The sequence below is a fragment of the Ostrinia furnacalis genome, unplaced genomic scaffold (assembly GCF_004193835.3).
Source record: "Ostrinia furnacalis isolate ACB-3 unplaced genomic scaffold, ASM419383v2 OfSCF2566, whole genome shotgun sequence".
Classification (NCBI taxonomy): Eukaryota; Metazoa; Arthropoda; class Insecta; order Lepidoptera; family Crambidae; genus Ostrinia; species Ostrinia furnacalis.
In genome coordinates, this window is record NW_021132805.1 from 660,384 (window position 1) to 685,248 (window position 24,865).

The following is a 24,865-nucleotide window of genomic DNA, read 5'->3' on the forward strand; positions in this document are numbered from 1 at the left end:
ATTAATTCTCAAACTCTTGGATAGTTAAGAAATGCATGACACCAGATAAACTTTATTCCCTGATATTCGTAACTTAGGTAGAATAGCATGAATATCCTCCTAAGCTAGTAAAACCATTACCTACGTAAGATGAATTTACTTAATATGTTCCAACTATTACGAACTTGCGCCAACTACTTTAACCGCCGCACAATACAGTTAAATCACTGTTACGCGTACTAGCATTGTCACCTGAAATCACACATCCCCTGGAATCCGGAATACAGGGTGTGTGCATGGAATGAATTATGGAGGCGTACGTAACGAATGCGAATGCGCGCAATCCTGCGTTTTGAACAGTTTTAATAGACGCTTTGTGTGCTGCATACAAATTGGGGAAAGCCAGGCACGGATGGAGGATCTGAAAATTATATTGAGAAAATATGTTTTTCACTGTAGTAGTTTATTTTTAAACTCTATTCTTAGCAGATGTAGTCTGACGGTTCGTTTTCATTCTAAATGAAAGCCTCAGAAACTGAGTACCTACCTAAGATACGATTCTAGACTACCCTATGCTTGCAGGTTTCAATCGCTAATTATTTTACTTATCTCGATCTCGAATTGAATATGTCACATCAAGGGAGGTTGCCCCTTTCGCTGGCCATCGACTATAATATAAGAATTGTAGAGAACTAAATATAATTATGTAAGCATTTTCTCAGCGCTACATAAGGCACAAAAATTCATGGAATTGTTCGAGCAAATTAAGTAACAAAATAAAATTTCAGTCTTTTTCTTGATTCCAAGCCTGTCCCAGTGTCCCCGAGCGCCAACAGTTAGCAACACCTGACTATTTGCTTCTTCTGCGACAACGCTCGACAACTTTGCAGTTAAAATAATTCCCCCACAGACGTTCTTCGAATACCAATAACACAAAAGTATGAATATTACATTAATTTATTTAAAAACAGCCTAACATGATAACAATTTAAATATTCGCATCGCTCAGTCAGGTACATTGATACTGTCAAAAATATGCGAATTGTTAATGTAAACAGTACATTCCATAATACATTATATCATACAAATTGTACAATTTCTACAATAATTCAACGTCAACAAGTCCATTTCTAAAAATATGTTTTATTACTTACGTACGTATCACCATTAGAAAAATAATACATATTATATTACACAATATTTTACACATTTTCATATACGTCTGCTATTTCAACAAGATCACAATTTGATTTCTTCTATGTTATCACATTTTTAGTTTTAGTAAGTCAGTAAAATTGAGGTTTAGTTGCGTGCGATCTAAAATAAAACCTAAAAGCTTTTTTTAAAGTATTCAATTTTTAATTTTTATCTATTACTCGAAAATAAAAGTGTTATTTAGACATATGAAATTTTCAAACAAGTTATTTATTATTTGCAAGTATAATAGGTATACGGAACCATCTGTACGCATGTAAGTAAGGGTCTAAGAAAATGTAAAGAAGAAGTATAGTACTGAAATAAAGCTGAAATAAATTAGGCTGTTTACTATTCAAGATAATATCAGGCAGTCCCAATATTGTTTTAATTGTTATAAATTAAAAATTAAAATGCTGATGTATGAGGAATGGCTGCTTTTGTGAAAATTCTAATGTTACAAACTATTATAATATTGTGCGTCAAGAACTAATCATTTAAACAAAATTATTCGAACTTTTCACGTACAAAATTAAGATATTTCGATCCTATTACCTAGCACCGATATCAAATATTCAATTTAGTTGCATTTAATACAATTTTATTACTATTTAAGTACCAAGAATACTGAGACAAAAGATTTTAGAAAAATACTATTCCTTTTCCTACTAACTAATATTCAAAATGCTGCAAACCTACAACTAAAGCAATCTTAACAAATCTAATACCAATTAAATTGCTAAAAACTAAATTACTTTCTATCGAATAAATAGTGAAGCTAATTCTAAAGCCAAAGGCTTTTTTTCTAACAAGATGGCCAAAATATTGGATAATAATTTACTTAAGTCATCTAAGGCAATCATCTAATCTTTAATACGGATATTTTTCAAGATTCAATTTGTAAACAATTATTTTAGATGGCAGACCGCACTAACTTTAATAATTAATGTCCTTAATTTCATGATGTTTATTACCTACTTCGTAAATAAATCTACAGTTATTAACAATATTATAATACACAAATACATACATATTTACAACATTTGTACAAAATCTAATATAAAGATTCACAAGATCTCGTAAATGTCTCAACAAACATTGCAACAACTATAAAATTTAGGCACTTTAAAGTTCACTAACTTGGTATCAAATGAACACCAGTACATTGATGGATTATAAATGGATTGGTCCCAGTCCTGAATATACAGTCAGAAAATGGAAAAAACCATCGACATATCGATATCGATATGTACTTAATTCTCACATACATCGCATCGCATAAAGAAAATAATTAGTTTCGTACATTATTGTACTACGTTTAGCTCCAAAAGTTGAAGCATTTTGCTTATTTTATCAATGTTATCATTAGTTATGAAATAAATACTTAAATTTCAGCATCACCGCCTTGTCAAATTGCCATTTTCATCTACTGGCCTGACCGTTCATTTCAATCTGAAATAAATAAAGTTTAATATTACAAATAAGTACATGGTATACAGCAGAAACAAAACTGTTTTACATCTATTACTCCTGCCAATTTATCCTAACAATTGCAATGATAAGTTATTTGTTGCTCTATCGACACTGCTTGTACTATAATCTATAATATGACTGTTTGAGACAAGATACACTACAATACACTAGAGATGTTTCTCCTATAAAAATACAAGTACTTTTGGTAAAGAAGCTGAAATCAGGAGACAAGGAAACTTTTACCATTTAATACTCTTTCATACCTTATCCGCACTCCTCGCCATGATAAGCGGCGAAGATGGCCTCGGAGACTCGACTTTTTGCGCTAGCGCCCTTCTAGTCTCCCCTGCCCTTTCCCTGGCTTCCCTGGGCAGTATCTTCCAGACTATTGGCGTGAATAGTTCCTGGTCTAACTTCATGTCAGTGTCTTTGTCGAAGAACCAGCCCACTAACGCGCCAACTGTCACTGTAGCCAGAAGACCGAGCGGCGCTATCCAGTGGTACGAGAAACGGAATAGGGGGAATATCGTCTCAGGATCCTGTGGGACAATTAAGTAATATAAAAAATAAGAGTAGCAAAGATTAAGTGGAGGGAGTGCTTTAAGTCATAAAACTCATTTATTTTTGCAAATAGACTTTTAAGAAGCACTTTTACACGTCCTAGTATTAACCCTACCACTGCTTCGGGACAATAAACAGGCCAGTGCTGAGAAAAAGCATTACAAGAAACTCAGTCGCTATTGATATCCTCTCCTATGCTTTGTCTCATATCTGTGCAACCTCTGTCAACTGCTTTGTCTCAGATCGAAGACAAGATTACTTTGTAATTTGGAACATCATTTGAAAACCGTAGCAGTTGGGGGGTGCAGTTTTGCGCGGCTCAATAGCACGCCAAACATTTATCAGTGTGAAAAACAAAGTTGAAGACGTCTAACAGTAAACGTAGTTTAATTTCAAGAAAATCTAACAAAACATATAATTTGTTACAACACATTACAACACAACACAGATACTTGGACGATGTTGTATCATAGTCATCATTGCTTACCAAATCATTCTCGAAGACAAACGACGAATTCTTCGCGCACTCCATAGTCAGATTCAAGGGAGGGGCCCTCAAGCCCTTGGCAGCTGCAGCCTGGGTGCCCAGAGATACTGTCCCAGCCACGACGGCCCCCGCGATGCCCCCCGCGATGGCCCCCCGGGGGCCCACCCACCAGCACATCATACCCAGCGTGAAGATACCACAGGTAGCGCTCGCGGCGATAGCTGATAAAGCTGTTGCTACGCCTGTAAGAAAACCACGGAAACACTACGTCACACTGAATTCAATTTTAACATCCGGGATGTTTTCATGTTATCTTAACAAATCATGGATTTTGATGATTGTAGGTACTATGTGCATTGTGCATAGCAACGTTTGGATTACCAGAAGTTTTATGCCAATATGAATAAATTCCAGTCTCATCGCGGTACAAGATGAACAATCGTTATTGATAAATAGATATTGTTTTTAAATAACTTGCTCTAAACATCCTTTTCAAATCAAATACTCAGCAGAAGACGGATTTACAACTTCAAAAATGTATAATCAGATAAAGAAGAGAACTGAATCATACATAAGTCAGGAGATAGCAGCTAAGTGCTGTGACATAATATATCGACATTCTATGTTCATTTAAAATACGCAATAAAGATTACATTTAGCAAACGTAAACGCACTTCGTTATCAGAGATAGCGTCAAACAGGATTTGTTGGTTTACGCAGATCGATACCACCAAATTAGATTAAAATTAAGCCACTACCACACAGCGTTCTCATTGTAAGTAACTTGAGTCAATGAACTACTGTAAAATCCTACTGTAGAGCTACAGAGATTGGCATTATCTAAGACACAAATCGTCTTATGATTTTATTAAACATAAAACGGAATAACTATCGTTTTATCGGTTCCCAAGCTACGGTAGGTACAGTAGCAACTCTGTTTTTAAGAATACAAGGAATCCTTATTCTGATATTAATTCACTATGTTTTTCAATTTAATTGAACCGTTGATCAAAAATTTTGAACACCACACAAAACATTATTCATCATCTTTATCCAGCTACTGACAGCTATCTTTATTCCATTGAGTGAGAGAACATTTTACACCACACTTGTCAAAACATGGTCTCTACTCGAGGAACTGCATAGTCCAACTTTCATTGATTCTACGACAAATGACCTGATCGCTGCCACTTTAGCTTTCTGTATTTTTGGACTGAATAAAAAAACATAAGGGAAGATTGCATTTTACGCGAACTAAAATGAAGTCAACTTACCAAGGACACCACCCAGTTTGGCAATGACGACGAGCATTACAATGGAGATGATGGCCAACAGGCCCGTCACCAGACGTGCTATGATGCCCTCGGTCAAAGGCTTGAGGTGTATCCTCAGCCAGCCGTGCATGATATCCTCAACGGCTACCAAAGCGCATGCGTTTAGTACTGCTGATAGTGAGCTGAAAGTAAGGAATATTGTGACAAATGAGAAAAAACAATACACAATCAAGTGCTTGGTCAATTTTATCACCAAATTGTCTCATTGAAGTGATCGTGAACACGTGATTATTATCATATCCACTCAAATTGTCTAGCAGCTAGAACGGTTAATCGTCTAGCTAGACTCTAGTATTCTACGACTTCGCCAGACTATGACGCGACAGTCAAGTGTTCAACAGCTTCTTTTGTCTTAACTGATCAGTTGAATCCACGAAGTATCAGACAAGTGTTCAGAACTTCAGATGACTTCTCAAGTTCTCATCTATAGCAACCTTTTATCATAAGTTACCTTAACCCCTCTCCAAAGATGTCAGCCAACCCCGGGAAGAGCTGCTGCTTTGAGATGTAGGTCAGCCAAGTGTTCAGACGACTTCTCATCAATAGCTATAGGTTTGCAACCGTTTATCTTCAGGTACCTTAACCCAGCTCTAAAGACTCCAGCCAGGAACACGCCAGCTAGCCCAGGCAAGTGCTGCTGCTTAGAGATCTAGGTCACGAAGGCTGGCAGTAGCCTGTCATCGTCCACCAGAGGCGCTGCACCTGCCCTGCACCCTACTGCCCAGGCGGCCAAGGTCAAGCGACTTCTCGCTTATAGCTATAGGTTTGCAACCCTATTTCTCAACATACCTTAACCCAGCTCCAAAGACGCCAGCAAGGAACACGCCAGCCAGCCCAGGCAAGTGCTGCTGCTTAGAGATGTATGTCACGAAGGCTGGCAGAAGCCTATCGTCCACCAGAGGCGCTGCATAAGGACTGCACCCGCCCTGCACCTATACTGCCCAGGCGGCCAAGGTCAAGCGACTTCTCGCTTATAGCTATAGGTGTGCAACCCTTTTTCTCAACGTACCTTAACCCAGCTCCAAAGACGCCAGCAAGGAACACGCCAGCTAGCCCAGGCAAGTGCTGCTGCTTAGAGATGTAGGTCACGAAGGCTGGCAGTAGCCTGTCGTCCACTAGAGGCGCTGCACCAGGACTACACCCGCCTTGCACCCATACTGCCCAGGCGGTCAAGTTCAAGCGACTTCTCGCTTATAGCTATAGGTTTGCAACCCTTTTTCTCAACATACCTTAACCCAGCTCCAAAGACGCCAGCAAGGAACACGCCAGCTAGCCCAGGCAAGTGCTGCTGCTTGGAGATGTAGGTCACGAAGGCTGGCAGATGTCTGTCGTCCTAGTGGACGAGTAGAGGAGCCGCGCCAGGACTGCACCCGCCTTGCACCCATACTGCCCAGGCGGTCAAGGTCAAGCGACTTCTCGCTTATAGCTATAGGTGTGCAACCCTTTTTCTCAACGTACCTTAACCCAGCTCCAAAGACGCCAGCCAGGAACACGCCAGCTAGCCCAGGCAAGTGCTGCTGCTTCGAGATATAGGTCACGAAGGCTGGCAGTAGCCTGTCGTCCACCAGAGGCGCTGCACCAGGACTGCACCCGCCTTGCACCCATACTGCCCAGGCGGCCAGTCCGCACCACACGCATAGGGAGATCGCCAGTATGGCTCCGATGCAGAATATGCTAATCGCACTGAGGGATGGAACAAAATAAAGGTTGAAAGGGGCTAAAACATTTTGTGAAATAGGTCAAATTCTATCGTAAATTTTATTTTATCCCTAAACTGATCATCCTTATATTATCTGAATAATGCTAACTATTTAAATGACTGAATCAGCTTGCAGCTAATAACGTATCGGAATATTTCCAAAAAATATATCAACACAAAAACAAGTTATTTTTATTCATGATATTAACTTACTGTCATTCGAAATACATTTTTAAAGGTTAAAATAGGTTAATTAGTCGTAAACAAATTACCACTATCCTTGTCAACCCCGTCCAAGTAAGCTACATATACCTACCTACATAAACATGTGTTGTTGAAAGCGCGTTGTCCACAATAGTCGAGTGATTTTCAGGAATATAACAATAAAATATATTTATAAATAGTTTAAAATAGTTACCAAACTATTTCAAGTATAATTAAAACGGTTGTTAAGTAACTCAAATTAAAGCACTAATGCCCGTTTTCACCATCTAGGGATTGATTGACTTTTATTTGACCCCTATGTTAACAAAATTCCTGATATGTGTTATCATAGGGGTCACATAAAAATTTGGGATTGATGGTGAAAACTGGCATAAAACTACTTAAAAGATACAAGACACTTACGCAACAGCCTGTCTCCTCGAGGGCAGGGAAATGTATCGCTGCACCATCGTCTGGTTGACGGAGTTGAAGCACGTCCAGTACAAGAACCCTCCCAAGACCGCGCCCCATCCTGTCTGGCGCTCGTAGGGGGAGAAGCTCCAACTAGGAATACAAAATTAATTCGAGTCCATGCTATGTTTGTCTATAATTTATAAGGGTTCCGTACCTCAAAAGGACTAAACAATCCCACCCATTTTGCCAACCTAACCCATGTTATTTCGATGGAATGTCAGAAGAGAGAGATATAGATCTTCAGAAGCCTAAGTCTAATTCTAACTGGCACTTGACCTTTGTACAAAGAGCTGCATGGACAAGTGAAAGTAAAAATCGCAATATAACGAATCGTCAGTTGTTGAATCTTTCCCATCATGGTTTTAAAATACTTACTGAAATTGAATTTATATTAAAAATCATTTCAGAGAATTTTGATTGACGGTCACCGTGGACGCCCTCTACTCCATCGGACATTAGCCAAGAGAGTCAACAACCAAAACTGATTGGCAACAACAAAGGTGTTTGTTTACCTTATTCCATGTTTAATCACCAAATAAGTATATTCACACACTTCAAAGTTCTTTAGAAACGTGGACTTTAGAACTTGTGTATCGAAATAAAGTAAGAGAAACGTGAACTATAGAACTGGTGTTTCGAAATAAAGTTAGAAAGAAACTATCAGTTATGTAATAATGATTCTACATTTATTTTGAGATATTGTTTATTTTGGTCTACGATGCCTTTCCTAATCTGGCACCAAACCGACTCTTCTTCTTGTCGTGTCGACAACAAACCTAATACAGTGTCAGCCCAAAACCAAACCGACTGAACAACGCATAGCGAACAAATGTTTGGAACCAAGACTCCAAAGGTTAAGAAACCTGTCATAATAAAATTCTGTATTCTTGACTTGGGGAAACTTTGACTATTTTGTATTCAAAACTGACGTTTTGTTTTGCACTTACTTTGAAAGCTTTTTTTATCTGATTTTATTTAGGGACTTACTTTGAAAGTTCTATCCTCCCAGAGTCGCTGGCTATACTAAGCACAGCCTTGACCCCTCCAACGGCCAGGGTCCCCGCAGCGGCCACCAGGATCACGCCTATGAACATCACCCCGGTCTGAACCGAGTCCGTCCACACCACAGCTCGGAGACCACCCTAGCAAACAAAGATGTCTTTTGAATATTCCTAATTAAAAACAAAAGAATGTGCTACACACACACAACTTACTATAATGATCTCGACATGCGTAACTTACTTTAACAGATTAGAGTTTGGCTGGGCCCGTCTCTCAGTGCTCAAAAGAGAGTCAAAATTTGTTTTGTTAATAGGCCCTTAAAGGACCAAGAATCGAATCTAAGATCGCGCTCAACGTTCTACTCGGCTATTGAGTCAAATTTATTTATAAATAATGTTTACCAAAATTTATTTTATCGTATCGAAAACTGTAACCTGCTAGGTATTTTGGTTCCAAATTAAATTATCGTAAAACGACTCTACTATTCAATAATAAAAAGCAATCGAAATATTTCTGTAATTCTGTATAAACAAGAAGTTGAACAACACATTTACATTTGCAATGCAGATGTCCGATACTCACTAACACTGTGTACAGTCCACAAATGAGGACCATGATCCCTGCAACGGCGAATACATTGAGTCCCGTCACTGAAAAGAAAACAATAAAAACATCTGAAGATCGCATCGGGGGCAAAAACGGGGAAATAACCGTGCAAACTGCAATGCTATAAACACGATAAGCCGCATTTCTCGCCTAAATCCGCATTCGCAAGTCGTACAACGCGATAAAAAAAGGATTTATAGATATCGCCTATTCTTTGGTGTTTTTATCTCAATATCCTTAACATTGAGCGGGCCAAAGTACGCAAAAAGGCGCGTAAATATTGCATGAATAATTACCGGCTTATGCAATTAGGAAAGTTTTAAATTTAGTACCATGAGCTGTATTTTTCTAAGAAGGAATGCTATTTTTAGTCATATCCACGTTGACGTTGTTTAGCACATAAGCATTAGATAACATGTTTTTGATAATGTTTTCTACCACACGGGAAGCTATCAATCACTATTATGTAAAACCGCGTCTAAAGGTTTAACGATGACTTACATTGGTTAAATGCTAATGCTGGAACATACACGACCATAGGAAGAAATAGTACCTGGAACAATATTATTTGTACATTAAGTAGCTGCTTACATAGCTCTTTAAATATTATCCTCAAGCGACATCTTCAAATCATTAACAACTGAGCAAATACCTATATTGCATGCAAAGTACCATTATGTATTCTGAGGCAAAAGTACCAAACAAGATGTTCTATCAAATAATGGAATCATAAGTAGGGGCAAATAACAACCGGTTAAAGTCCACGAGGACAAAGTGTATATTAATTTGCTGGTAAACAAACGGCAGGCATTTGTTTCATCCATCTTAAATTGACCAATTGAAATAGTGACATGGGAATGAAGTTCACTATAGGTATACTCTATTACCTAACCCCAAACTCGGTCGGTAGAGCTTGTGCTATGCCACCTAGATAACGAGTAATCCTACTAAAATATATCATTTTAAAAATTAACAATGACGTTATTAAACGTCATTTAGAATTATAGATGACCCACGCTGAACTTTCCCACTAAACAGGGGGGCGCTACCATCGTTCAACTATATGGTTTCCAACATGGCAAAAATCGCAACCAGCGATCCGGTATTGACGGTGGCGCCCCACTGTCAATGTCATGGATAGGACAGTTCAGTGGGTCTAGACAAAGTGCAAATTATAATCGCAAACCAGTCGAAAAGTGGTCGAAAAGCCCCTTTTTTGTATTGAGTTTTGACGGATTCGATTTTCGATTCGATCAAAAAGTGCGTTTTGTCTAGGGGGGCAGTATTTTGGAACTATACTGACTTGCGTTCAAAACTTTACATTTGTACCATGTGGAAATCAAAGAAACCACAGTCGGGGTTGCAGTCCGTAAATCAAACGGAAAAGCGTAAATTCACGATATTATAATTGTGACAGTTAGTGGCGTGTATCACTTTCATTCATGTGTATCTTAAAATAAACCATCGATAGATAACATGTGATTCAGGAATGCATACAATTGGCACCTAAAGCATCATGCGAGTAGTAGTAAGATTAAATACATCGCACCTCGTGCGTGAGCGAACGGCACATAAATGACTAAGAAAGCATTACAATCAATTTTATTATTATCTTAACTGTAAATTAACTGCTCTGTGATTTATGAAAAAAATACTGCGTTCTTTGCGTGTTGTTACTTTCCAAATGCTACTTGTTTAAACCCTAAAGGCAAATATACGAGGCTCTACCTTTCTTGCATACGGAAGAGTGTCGCAAATATCTACGTAAATGACCTCTTTAAATTGCGGTCAAGGCCCATGAAGCCGGTCAATTTATATGCTGATGCTGACTTAACACAAACAGCCTAAAATGATGATCTTTCATGTAAAATTTTGTCAGTGATAAAAAAATATCTGCATTGATTATAATTTTAAACGTCATCATTGACGTTGGTGCAAAGTAAATAAAAATAGGTAAGTACGAGTACATAATGTGTATTGACTCATGAATCATGATTAATGACAAGATATACACAAATCACTGTGTATATGTAATGAGGATCATTTCGATTTTTAGCTGTGAATGCAGATTTATAGGGCTAAGAAATCCTTAATACACAGTCCAAAAATTTTTGTTCTACGACAAAAATTGACGAAGTTATGGCCAAATTACTAAAAAAGTTCACTGACCGCCCGGCGCGGGGACGATGACGTCATTATATCCGATCCGAACGCTGCCGGCGTACTGCGTGGATAGAAAATATTTTTTTCTCGCCAAACTGTCAGTTTTAGAGAAAAACTTGTAATGACATTTATTCATCAGAATAAAGTAAGCTATCGATAGGTAATTTTAAAAAATAGAAATTGTGAAAAATAACGCAAAAAATTCATACGCTCATACGATTCAATAGAACGCAGAGACGCGATTGGGGTCTCCGCGGTGGTATATTTGGCGATTTATTCAAATAAAGTGTTCATAAGTGTTGTTAGAGTCACATCTTCTTCCAAGTAAAATATAAAAATGTATAAGTATTAATTTATTTACTTCTAACAATAAGGTATAGCTGAGGCAGATACACTCTGCCTAGGCTACAAGACATTGCTATGAAGATCATTTCGATGTACACGCAATACCTACATGTTATTTAGTTTTTCTGAGTTAAACCTACGTACCTACCTATCTATTCGCCGTTTCCATGGGCGGGCCAGCTGCTGCAGGAAAGGACAGCTGCTCCCTCCTGGAAATCTATTTGATCTTAGCCTAGAAGCTGGGTATGACTCCCCAGCCCCCCTCCTCTCCCCAGGTCATAAGCTGGGCATGACTTCCCCCTCGGCCAGAAGTTGGGTATGATTTACCCCCCCCCCCCGGCCCGAAACTGGGTATGACTTGACCCCTGTGGTTACTCCAGATCTTCGATTTTCCTAGTTTTTATAGTTTTCCCTTTATGTGGCCATTAAACCCTAACTCTGTACCAAATTTCAGCCCTCTGAGTTAATGGGAAGTACTAGTTCTATTTTGATGATCATGAGTGAGTGAGTGAGTGAGTGATGCCCGTTTTCACCATCAATCCCATAAGCGTTTGCTAACTAAATATCACTTTGGTTAAACGATCGCCTAAACTGTCCACTAACCTAAGTTCGTTTTCACCATGCTATAGTAAACCTAAGTAGGGACTCTTTTGTCAGGTGGCGTTTCTTCGTGCGCCTAGTGACGTTTCAAAAACCGGTACTTTCCGATAAAATATTTTATTGGGAATATCTTACGTATTTCACAGAAACAAATGAAATAAAAGTAAAACTAAGAAATAGTTGACCAAAACTAATGTCTTTTTGTATTTTTGAGTTATTATCAAAGACAAAAAAGATATTTGGGCTATTATGTAATCTGTATGCCCGTTTTCACCATCAATCCCATAAGCGTTTGCTAACTAAATATCACTTTGGTTAAACGATCGCCTAAACTGTCCACTAACCTAAGTTCGTTTTCACCATGCTATAGTAAACCTAAGTAGGGACTCTTTTGTCAGGTGGCGTTTCTTCGTGCGCCTAGTGACGTTTCAAAAACCGGTACTTTCCGATAAAATATTTTATTGGGAATATCTTACGTATTTCACAGAAACAAATGAAATAAAAGTAAAACTAAGAAATAGTTGACCAAAACTAATGTCTTTTTGTATTTTTGAGTTATTATCAAAGTCAAAAAAGACATTTGGGCTATTATGTAATCTGTGGTTTGGGTGCATAATGGAATTCCTTTGCCTTAAAAAAAGTAAATGTCAAGATGACTGCTGCACCACAGTAAATGAAAATAAAAATAAATGTATAGTTCCAAAATACTGGACTGTCCTGTCGATGACATTGACAGTGGGGCGCCACCGTCTATACCGGATCGCTGGTTCAGATTTTTGCCATGTTGGAAACCATAAAGTTGAACGATGGTAGCGCCCCCCTGTCACTGAGTTTGGTGGGACAGTTCAGCGTGGGTCATCTATACATCTTGATTTTGATAGATATTTTGTTGAGTTCTGTGTGTAGTTTTGCGATTTAACGATAAAAACGACAACGGAAAAAGAAATGAAGCAAAATTTTTCCCTCAAGGAAAAATATAAATTGGTTAAAATTTTACTTGCCCACAAGGATACTGTACGAGCACGTCAGCATCGACCGCGACCTACGTGCTAGCCGACTGGCCCATGAACCCTCAACGTGCACCGTAGGCACTCTACACCGACGGCACATTGGACTGGACACATTGAATTGTGTAAATCTTGTATATAGCAATAGCATAACAGTAATAAACCAGATGTCAACCGCCCGCGTTGTGTTTCATTTACCCCCACTGAGGCCAAGAAAGCCTTAGTGCAGCCCTCCTTCCTATCAAATCTTTATTATATCTAATTATAAGGTATTGTTAGGGCTCTAGGGACTACAAACGAAGCCAGAAATATAGCTTGGTTATGAGAAGTTATGAGTGACCAATACCTACTATCTATACCGTATGTAATCCTGTCTCACTCTATAATATTATTATGTGGCCGCCTGAATAAACTTGAGTGAAAAAGTGTTTCCACTGTCTCAATTGCATAAAAAGCTTCAAAAAAATCATTTAATTCAGTTTCCATTTTTCCGAATAAGCGTCATTGACAATATACTTAACTGTCACCTAACACTTAGGCGGCCGAAAATCGGGCCCCTGTTTTAAAGTGATCCCATAAGGCCTAAGGTGTCCCTTATGTGTTGGTGAAAACGAAATTCCTGTTAGGTATTGCCTAATATTTCATAAAAGTCGCTTTAAAATTAGGGATTGATGGTGAAAACGGGCATGAGTGTCGTAAATGCGAAACTTTGCTTTCGCTTAACTTCGTAACTAAATGACCTACAGACTTGAAATTATGGATTTAAAGTATGTGATTATAGCTTACTAGATGACGAAAATTTCTGCGTTCTGGTCTTATCCAGAGGTTCTCAAATAGGGGCCTGAAAATGCGGCGAAATGGTTCCAGTAAAGGATGGTACGGCAGTGTTTGCTTCGCGCTCGACTTGGCGGGGGCACTGCCGTGCCCCCAGATATCTTTAGTCTTCGTCCCGGCAAAATAAAAGCTATTAGGTCTTTGCTTCTCCTCATAGTGTTAATGTTTAAATACATACACTATAATACAGGTATTGTTTTACTTATTTTTTTCATTTTTACACCTGCCTACCTAAGTTATAGGAATAACATAAATTTTCCGGAAAATAGTCCTCTAGTTTTCAACTGAAAAGCAGTTTTATCTGATTGTTTAAAATACCCTCCTATCCCGTATCCTTAAAAATATGTAGAGCTGGCTGACCTGTCAGAATATTCGGTAACTTAGATCAACGTGAACAGATCTTGATGTACCATCGCGCGTGTTTTGTTTATTAGTACAATTTTACACATGCGCATAAGTATCATTGTTCACCACATCTAGGCGCCTTCCAATAATGCGGCAATTGCGGCGGCCAACGCCGAACAATTGACGTTCACACGACACCGGTCAAAGTCCGTGTTGCAAGTAGCTGTAAGCCGAGCGAACGACCTACAACAACATTAATAAGAATTGCTGATTTTACAACGCTTATTGGAATAGAATCCACTCAGACTACCCGGGGTGTTGACCTTATACTAGCTGTATCCTGGTCGCAACGGCTATAATAATATTTTTATTTGCAATATTCAAGTTGAAAGTGATTTGTTGAAGCAACTTGAGTAGATAGCTACTGCCTACGCTTTTCCAACTTGTGATTGATTAAATTTCAATATTTTTACTAATTTATTGAAATTCAAGTCTGAAAGGTATAATAAGCGGTTTAAAACTCTATAAAGAATTCCATGATCATAAAAAAGTCGGGCAAAGTTGATAGTAACAGATTTAGACTCGACAACACCTAACGAAGTGAAAGTAGATATTTTGAACAGATATTTATAAATCATATTCATGATAGTTACCTAACAATGTTTGAAATCTCTTAGAAGGTATCTTATCTTTAAATACACGCCTACCAATATTAATTCTCTGATCAGAATCAAGTAATTAATAGCAAAATAAATCAAACAATTTCGCATGCCTACAATCATTTATATGTAATTAACTTGTACTTAATACTAATGTATAGTATATCTAAGTTCAGTAATTTATCTGTCAGTACAGTAGTTCCATAAAAACCTGAAAACAAAATTGGTGTTCTGATGAACGATTTTACATTGATCATCATAAACAAAATAGCTATAAGAAAGTAGATGTATTGGAGAACTTTTTGCGAATAATAAGTTTATAATGTGTTCAAACATGTTTCTAGGTAAATAAAAATACCCCTTATTTATTCTGCTGATGATGTAACAATATGAAATGACGCAAAAGTAGACAAACATCATTACAAAATTCACAGACAAGATGCATTTAGCCGGTGTATAATTATCTGTAAATAACCTGACATTACGTGGACTAGACCAATCTATTTATCAAACATATTCATTTTTTACTTCACAGGTGAAGTTCATGTACCTACTTGTATAGTATAGGTACACTTATTAAAATCACACTCAAAATACAGTTTTTACCAGCCAAGGTGACATCAATTGACTAAAAATAAATACGGTGCTTACCTCATCTAATAGAAAAAGTATTGAAGCTACAGCACGGACGTGCCGATTGAATCGCAGCTCGAGGTACTGTAACAATACAAAAATTTATTACTTTTTAGCTTTTGCCCGCGGCATCACCCGCGTGAAATTTAGTTTCTCACAGATCGTCATAAATTATAGCCTATGTATATGTTATTCTGGGTTATAAACAATAACACTGTAAAGTTTCATCAAAATCCATTCAGTAGTTTTTACGTGAAAGAGCAACAAACATCCAGACATCCAGACATCCAAACTTTCGCATTTATAATATTAAGTAGGATATTAGTAGGATCATGCTACAAATACATGTCAGGCTTTTACAATCCCATGAAAAGCTATAAGTTTAGTAGAGTCGAACTCTATCTACGAAATCACTTTTATTTGCTGTTGTTGATGACAAATTGTGATGTACAGTCAGCTTCAAATAGTTCGTGATACCCAAAATAGTCAATAAGTTCACAACACAACACGTTTTTGTTACAATTGAAATAAGGTTATAGTCAACTTTTTGACCACTTTGGGTGTCGCGAATTATTTTACGCTGACTGTACGTACATAGGTATAAGACCGCACCATGCAATGTCCTATGTCTCATAAAGCATGTAAACGTCTAGCCTTTAATAACGATAACGATATTAACAAAATATGCAAACTAAAGGCATCAACGACCTTTACTCAGACAGGCTACGTATAATATTAAACTTAGGAAACCAATCCAACCGGCTTACTTTTTTGTTGATGGTCTTTGTTAGGTATAGCCTAAACATACAGGTTCAAAGTACGATTAATTTAATACTTGTGTACCTACAGCAATGACGGAGATGCGATGGACACAATGGTTCCCGCTTTTTAAATTAAAAAAAGATTCAAGATAAAAGATATGATGTTGGAACTCATAAATAAGCGCCAGTAATCATACTAAAATTACAAGCTTTAAATCAAAAGATAAACGTTACTATGAGGTCTCACAGTGCGCGTGGACGCACAGGGTGACACACAAACCAATCACAGAGCTCTATTCAACGCTGTGCGTTCGATTTGCTGCTTCACTTAAGCTAGCATCGTTTGTAAATACGGGCAAAAATTACAAAATATTAAATTTACCTACCGCATACTCGTACATTGGGGAAAAATTGCAATTAAGTAACATAACAATTATGATGGATTATGTTTTTAACGATGCAGTTTGTTACTGTGCAGCTTATCGCTATACAAAGGGAAATAGGTAACTATTAATTACAGTCGAGAGCACATCAAACTATACATTTTTGTTGCATTATAGTCAATGATATTATATAAAAACAAAAGCAGATATGTCATAAGCGCTCGCGCTGTGAATACTCAAATACGTCCCAATTGGGACGTCTTGTGTTTAGTCTTCGTGTGGCCTGGGTCGTGCGCAATCGCGTGCGTACCACACCGTAAGTTCCTGTGTTCTTACCAAAATAAATAAAAAATGGTATCGTGTGTGTTTCGAAAGTGTACCAATTATGACTCTAAAGTAAACAAAATACAAGGGATCTCTTACCACATGTGATTATGCAAAATTATTTAGTATTTATATTTTCAATTATTTATGCAAACAATCAAGACGCCATGCGCCATGTTCAAGTTAAGAAAGAGAAAGCGATCTTGTTTTGACGTTAGAGCGATAAGGATGCGTGCGATGCGGACATAGATTAGTTAGTGCAGAATCGTTAAAACTATAGCTATCTCTTTCATTTGCGTGCTATTTCGTATCTTTTGTTTCACTTATCAGTTACATTTGTCAATGTGTGCAATTTGGAATAGCTCGGCACGGATTAAAATCGTAATTTCTATGAACGTAACATATCTATAGTTCTATAATATCATTGATTATAGTACCTTTTACAACTACATAAGAAGTCAAAGTGTTTAACTGGATGTGCCGTCGACTGTATAAAGTATAATAGCCGGACAATCTCTTCACAGTCAATGTCAAGGAAAAAACGATGATAAATTATTCTTTAAGATGCGCCTTCCTATCTTGTACAGTTCAGTTGTAGAGTAACGTACCTTAAAACGTTAGTTTTAGCTGTTTTTGAAGCATAAAATATCAGACATCCAAAAAATTTACACGGAACTTGAACTCTATTTTAAAATTATATTTTTGTATTCTACGCTTTAAAGTTTAGTTATTATTCTTAATAGTCCAGTCAATAAAGCATTATAGATGGAAAACTGTAGAACACAATTTCTGACTTCAGGACTTTATTTAGACTAGTTAGGAGGTGAACATAGCAAAAGTCCCCGCCCTTAGCCCTTGAGCCGGCGGGGAGAGGGGGGTTTAAAGGTGCCACTTTTCGGTTTTTCGCTTAATCCTCGGAAACTATGCGTCCTAGTGACATGACTACTTTGAACCAAAAAAAGCATATTCAATTTGCTACAGGTGAGATCGACAAGTTTTTCTATAAATTGTATAGTTTTCGCGGCATCTGCTCCAGAAGGTCTGTAATATTGGAAATTTTATTTTTATCTTACATGTTCCCATCAGGAGAAAATCGACTAAATCAACATTGAGCAATCATTCTAGACATGCGGGAGCATGTTAACTTTTGTCTTTTGAACCTTCGAGGTCATCTGGAAGTGGTTAGAATTTGGTCTATAGGTCAGACATGTAGATTTTTGAACGTCAATACCTAAATAACCGTTTGAGGTATATTTATGAAATTTGAAGCTGATGTATATCTTGCAAGTCTCAATACATAAGCCAAATTTGAAGTGTTAATGCACAGTAGTTTTTGAATGATGAGGAGTCAAAAGTGGCTCTAATTGGTTCGTCTAAATATACGAACGGTGCAGTCCCCTCCCTGGAACTAGGCTTAACATGCTCCCGCATGTCTATAGTGTTTGTTCAATGTTGATTTAGTCGAGTTTCTCCTGAAAGGAACATGTAAGACAACAATGAAATTTCCAATTTTACAGACCTTCTAGAGCAGATGCCGTAAAAACTATACAAGATATAGAAAAACTTGACAGTCTCACCTGTAGCAAATTGAATAAGCTTTTTTTGGTTCATAGTAGCCATGTCACTAGGACGCATAGTTTCCGAGGATTAAGCGAAAAACCGAAAAGTGATACCTTTGAACCCTCCTCTCCCCGCCGGCTCAAGGGCTAAGGGCGGGGACTTTTGCTATGTTCACCACCTAACTAGGCTAAATAAAGTCCCGAGGTCAGAAATTGTGTTCCACGGATTTCTCTCTACACCGTCGTTAAGGCATTCATTGACTGGACTATAACGTTTCAGTCAATTTTATGAAATAACCTTTTACTTTATCTTAATCAATGACAAGGTACATCTCGTCTGTAACTGAAATGCAATAACTGCAGGCTGACTAATACAGTTAACATTACAATGTTTGTTTTCCTAACAATAAAAATAAAATAAAATAAAAATGTTTCATTTTCATCAGAACAACATAATTACTTATCGACTAACGCTTCTAAACAATGAAAATAACCGGATCATAGAGCAATGGAAGGAACCTGAACAAACCGGATAATGAGAACCTACGCAGGTTAGGTTAAGTTACAAACTTTATGAGCTTTTGGTCGTTTTCTAATTCGTATGGGGAATTGGCCCATGCCAAATCGGTGTAACAGCCAGACTAAACTATCGGCCGACAAAAAGTATGTAGTCTGCCTTAAATAAACCTTACCTCATACGAAGACGATAGCCTCAAAGTGCAGAATACTGGCAGGTACACCGTCACCACGACGACACAGCTGAGAGCCACGCCCACTATGACCAGCCAGTACTGGGTGCCGTAGTTGTATATCTCCGCGGGGGTTCCCAGGATTGTCACTCCAGAAACATAACTGGGAAAAAATGTAAAGCTGTAATATTTACCTCCGCGAAAATTACGGATAGAGTCTACATTCATCATCATTTCAGCCCCAGGAATTTGAACATTGATCTCCCCCAAAAAAAATACTACATACATTTCTCTACATATTCGAGTGAACCCGCGGTTATCCGACAACTTTTCCGACTATCAGATTTAACGGAATTTACAATGCTGTGTATAAGACCGCCTATAATCCCGAAAATATGTAAATTACAATATATAAAAGAAAGTCGTGTTAGTTACACCACTTATAACTCAAGAACGGCTGAACCGATTTAGCTGAAAATTGTCAGGGAGGTAGTTTAGAGCCAGGAAAAGGACATAGGATACTTTTTATCCCGTTCGAAATAAAAAAAAATCTGCTTATTTATTGCCATTAAGGCGGAACAAAGTTCGCCGGGTCAGCTAGTAATTGATAAACATTACTAAGGGTCCACTGTAGTTAATAAAAGAAAGCGTCTGTGGTGAGACAGATTATAATCTTAATAAAATCATAATTAACCAAATCAAGATTATTGACTTGGTAATAACTGGAATGATTCATTTCGTTATCAGTACTAGAATACTAAGTCACGGTAAGTAATCTGGCGATGCTATAAAACTTGAATTGTGTTAATGGCAATAACTTTAATCTTATGAGCTAACAAACACGTGGAAATCTCACTGTCATTATATCCAGAGCATAAAATAAATAAACATTTAAACAATTGTTAATAATTTAATTTTAAGATAATTTTAATCTGTCGTTATCTTCGTACGTCTGGCTCTTGTATGTAACCTTGGTCTGACTCTATGCAAATAGACGGGAGAGCAATGTAGAACAATTAAGATATTTTCTTTTGCTCTACTTCTGGTCAACGATCCATTCATGAGAACGTGCGTATTAAATTATTGAGATTTATCTGCCCCACCCTTGACATGTCCATATAAATCACAAGCGCTTGCGCGGAAAAAACCGTAGGGTCACGCACAGCTTGTTACTTTTGTAACATCTTACGTTACCATACTCGTATGAGTAGAGAAATCTTTATACTTGTGACTTTACTTTGAGCCCTTCTACCACCCGTGTCACGACACGACACGACACAATATAAAATATTATTTACGAAAAAAGACTTATTATTTTGTTAGGATAGTTTGCTAATTGACTCCCATAGATTTTTTCTAACGTAGAATGTCGTGGAATAAATTGTATTGGTCAATGTATTAACAGCCCATTTATACAATTGTGAAACAATTGCCTTGAAGCAAGGTACTTATCATCATTGCACTTTTCATTTCATTCATCACTCACCTTGCAATAAGTGACATCGCAACTGGGAATGTGGACATGGCCTTCCCACCTAACAAGTAGTCCTTGATGTCCACTATCGCCTTACTCCTGGATCCCATGGCGCTGTACCAGATGCCGCCTGCGCAAGAGGCTGCGCACAGTATCCCGAATGCCACGTAGTCCCCCACCCCGAACCCCCCTTCCTTCATCGTGAATGCCATGATGGTGTGTTGAGTTTAACTGCAACAAAACTTCAACAATGGTTACAAGTGCATTTTCATCTGTTGTATAAGTAGGTGATCTCAGTTTGAGAATTGGTAAGCCAGAGTTGTAGTAATCTAACAGAAAAGTTCCTATCAGGGACTTTAGCAACAAGCATCGCAAGTGATGAAACAACAGGCCCTAAAAATCTTCTTAAGCAAGATATTATTGAAACAGTGGTCAAGATTCATGGGATGCGGATGCTTCAGATGCGGATGCGGATGAACATAGTCTATTTCTAAAGTTATAAGGGAGATATCGCATTAATGGTGTTATTATACATATGATCGCAAAAGAATTTGAAAATCGAGTGCTTCAGGTGAAAAATGTAACACAAATGTGCCTAACAGTCGCCTGATAAGGTCGTAGGTTCAATTTCCGTATGAGGTAGTCGAATTTTTCCACTCTTTGAATGAACTCTATAGCGTACCTATTTATACCGCATCGTATGTAGAGACAAATATACATCACTATCATCGCAAATACTTATGTGTACCAAGTTCCTATGTCTAAATGTTAATGTATGGTAAGGGCTTAAGTGGAGATTAATTGATAACTCAGCGATAAGCGAATTTACGTAAATTTAGCAACAATTAAAGACAAATTAACAACGTGCCAAAGTACAGTTAAGATTGCTATCTATGACAATGATGAAATGGATTTTAGAAATGTAAGTACTTATGTACTTCCAAAAATAAAAACTGCTAGTTCACCGTGACCGCTGCACGAAATGCATTTAACATACTACGGCGATTTAGTATGTATTATTTTTATTTCTACGCATTGATTCCTGTACAGCACAGCAAGTAAATGTTAAAATTTCACATGTGAAAAGAAAGAAAATAGGGAAATATTTGAAATAACGTAATCCTGTAACTATTAAAGTTTTGAGAAGGTCTCGAATGTTCCTTTTGAAATCTTTTATCAAACGAAATGGAAAGTTTTTTAAAGTGCAAAATATTATACTGGAACTGGACGACTCGCGACCTTGTGGACTGGTTTTGGAATGTGGAATTTTGCCACAGATCAGATTATGCATCGAGACAGCAGCTGATGACAATTAATTGCTCATTTTGAGCCAGTTCATAATACAAGTCGGTAGACTGACCGACAAATTGTAGGCAAAAGAATATAAGTATTTTCCAAAATAACGTCAGTTACCGGCAACAAATTGTTTTTTTTAAATAAAAACAAGACAGCAAAAGCCGTACTTATTATGCGACTTATCATCCATTATTAAAGTAACGTAAACATCGTTATATAAACAAACTATGTATTAAGCAACAAGTTGTTAACAAAATTTCAAATTAATAAAAACCAGTTGAATTCCCTACCTACAGCTAAGATTAGTCAAGCATTGAAACCTGATTACGAGGAATCACATAGGTAGTTTTATTATTGTTATCAACGTTTCTGGATTTTTAAATTTTTAGGTGTTTATTTATTGTTTTTATTCTAAGCTGACATTTTACCGCACAAATTAATTAAATTAAATATTTATAACGTATTTTTAGAACACATCTTCCTTTGCAGCACCAAACAATATAATTACCTACCGTCATAGCCTACATAAGTACCTTCAGTGTCTGCCGCGATAGCGAATATATACAGGCACATGAAAGTACCAACCCCAATAAAATTCTAGCACAGAGTTTAATTCATAAAACGAAAAGTGTAATATGAATGAGATATACCTTTATAATCATTGTGATACTAAACTTCGCAGCCAATATTGCTGATGCTTTCCAAGAAATTCGTAGTTTTTTCCCTACAAATGTCATTCAATAGATTAATGGATCATTGGGCACTCCATCACACACAGCTTCACAAGTTAAATATTTATAATGTTTCAATTAATTCAAATTTAATGAAATAATACAGTTTGATTTGTTTATTCACCAAAATCAACGCAACATCACAATGTCATAAGTCTGCTGACTGAAAGCGAAAAATGTTAAAAAAAAAGTCTGAAAAGAAGAGATCTGACTAAACTATGAAAGAAGTTATGGTCATCGAAAACCAAGTCGAAAGCCCATTTTACTGAAAATATTACCATTTTCCAAGAAGTAAATGCATAAAAGCGGTAAAATCAAATAAAAACAATGAAATTCTTCGAATATAATATGAATTAGCAGTTTTTATGACATTCTATTGTTTGGTAGCTGAAAATTAAAGAGTGCGAAAATTAACAACGTGACCTACCTACTCGTATTGAGCTGGCCCATTAAGTAGAACATAGTGTGAAGTTTATTATTAGGCGAAGCATTTCAATGGCAAACATCGAATATCATTAAAAAATTAAATTAACATAAACCAAAACTAAATACATACAAGCCAAATGTTATAAGTGTGTAAGCCTTGAAACAACGTAAAAGATGCGAATATTGCCGTTCGCTACTAACCAGATTTTATTGTAAGTAGTAAGTAGGTATGTCCGCTAGGTAAGTAAGTAGCCGTTTAATTTGCTGTTACGTAAATACAAATGTTAGTTATAGTCCATAAATAATATAATTACGTAAAATCCACGTCCATAATCTGTCCAATGTAAACGTAAGTCATATATAAATCTTTTGATTTGACAATTATTCTATCGGACAGTGAATTATTTACGTCCAGAGTTTGTTAGTTGTTTGAATTATTTGTTTTTTGTAACATTTAATTAGGGTTTACGTCATTAAAGGAATAATGAACTATCTAAGAGAGTCCTGGTGCTAAAAACTTACGAAAACTACCTTTCTATGTCTCGAAGTGCTTGTAACCTATACTTACTTAATTTGTGTATAGTTTAGTTTACAATACTTATATAATTTACACGATATAAAATTTCCACTAAAACTTATGAAACCAACGAGTATTATCTTATTAGTAGATACTTTTACCCATTAATAACTTAACCCTAAGTATCAAAAACAGCTGACTAAACAATGTTTGTAAATGAAAAAACAATTGAAATAACAGTCGGCCATTAATATATTAACTTGTTAAACCTGTGGTTAAACTAACAGAAAGATACAAAACAACGAAAACCAAACTAACATTAAAACAAAAGAGTAAACTAATATACCTGTTGATCAGATCTTCAAAGTTACCGCGCGGAAATACACTTGAATAGTTGGCGAGTTATGGTGGGTTGCCAATCATGCAAGGGCATGCAATAATGCTGGCAACGTCACCGAACTGGTACTGCACGATCACATAGCTTTACTTTCACCACAGAATCCACGGCAAATCACAATAATGTGAAACTAACTATGCGAAATACGTAGGACAAACCCGTGGACAAACTTTACACGTCAAATTTTCCCGCGCACTCACTTGTCAATGTCATTTCACAACACAAACTCTGGCTGCTCGGAAAAAGGCACATAATTTATTAAAATCTTGACAGGACGAGGTCGTGCTAGTCCAAAGTATAATATTTATCGAGCACTGTCTACGAGTAAACCAACTCTCATAAGATCGCACGTCGGTATGTGGTATATCAGGTTTATTCGTGACGTGCACTTTGGTAGCAAGCAGTCGCGAATAAACTTCACACTACTTCTAAAGTAAAAAAACAAGCACATGGCACGGAGTTCTTTGGTAAATAAACGCACGGTAGCGACACCTAGCGACGCATTATCAATTTAAAAGTTGGAACTGTTTTATCGATTCTACCTATGAAGGAAAAGTTTCAGGAAAACATTCACATTTTATAGAGATTACGTATTTCAATATTAAAATTAATATTGAACGAACAGTTCTAATCGGTTTTTCTATTTTAGTTTTGATTGATTTACACTCTTGAAATAACATTTAACAAGTTTTTCTGTAATTTTTCAGAA

General features: G+C 37.0%; 1 protein-coding gene across 3 annotated transcripts; it reads right to left on the bottom strand.

The window, feature by feature from the left end:
• Window positions 1–1,004: 1,004 nt before the first annotated feature.
• On the bottom strand, window positions 1,005–24,595 carry LOC114355837 (sodium-coupled monocarboxylate transporter 1). Of its 3 annotated transcripts, XM_028308867.1 has the most exons (14): window positions 24,106–24,595; window positions 20,802–21,020; window positions 19,319–19,478; window positions 15,618–15,683; window positions 9,515–9,566; window positions 8,990–9,057; window positions 8,393–8,547; window positions 7,355–7,495; window positions 6,623–6,711; window positions 6,038–6,173; window positions 4,969–5,150; window positions 3,695–3,936; window positions 2,910–3,185; window positions 1,005–2,625 (listed from the first exon to the last, which is right to left on the bottom strand). In XM_028308867.1, the coding sequence occupies exons 2-14, from the start codon at window positions 20,999–21,001 to the stop codon at window positions 2,596–2,598; spliced, it is 1,797 nt and encodes a 598-aa protein (XP_028164668.1). In that variant the 5' UTR covers window positions 21,002–21,020; window positions 24,106–24,595; the 3' UTR covers window positions 1,005–2,595. The 3 variants fall into 3 exon arrangements, with proteins under 3 accessions (XP_028164668.1, XP_028164667.1, XP_028164669.1); XM_028308866.1 differs by lacking the exon at window positions 6,038–6,173 and having other exon boundaries at window positions 6,487–6,711; XM_028308868.1 differs by lacking the exon at window positions 6,038–6,173 and having other exon boundaries at window positions 6,487–6,711; window positions 20,802–21,031.
• Between the last annotated feature and the right edge of the window lie 270 nt (window positions 24,596–24,865).

Bases quoted from the DNA above. Each gene is read 5' to 3' on its own strand.
- LOC114355837 (XM_028308867.1), bottom strand. From the start codon at position 21,001: ATGGCATTCACGATGAAGGAAGGGGGGTTCGGGGTGGGGGACTACGTG. The intron at 6,712-7,354 runs GTAAGTGTCTTG...TCCATCCCTCAG, and splicing joins TCGAGGAGACAGGCTGTTGC to TGCGATTAGCATATTCTGCA. The intron at 6,174-6,622 runs GCGGGTGCAGTC...TATGGGTGCAAG, and splicing joins CTGGGCAGTATGGGTGCAAG to GCGGGTGTAGTCCTGGTGCA.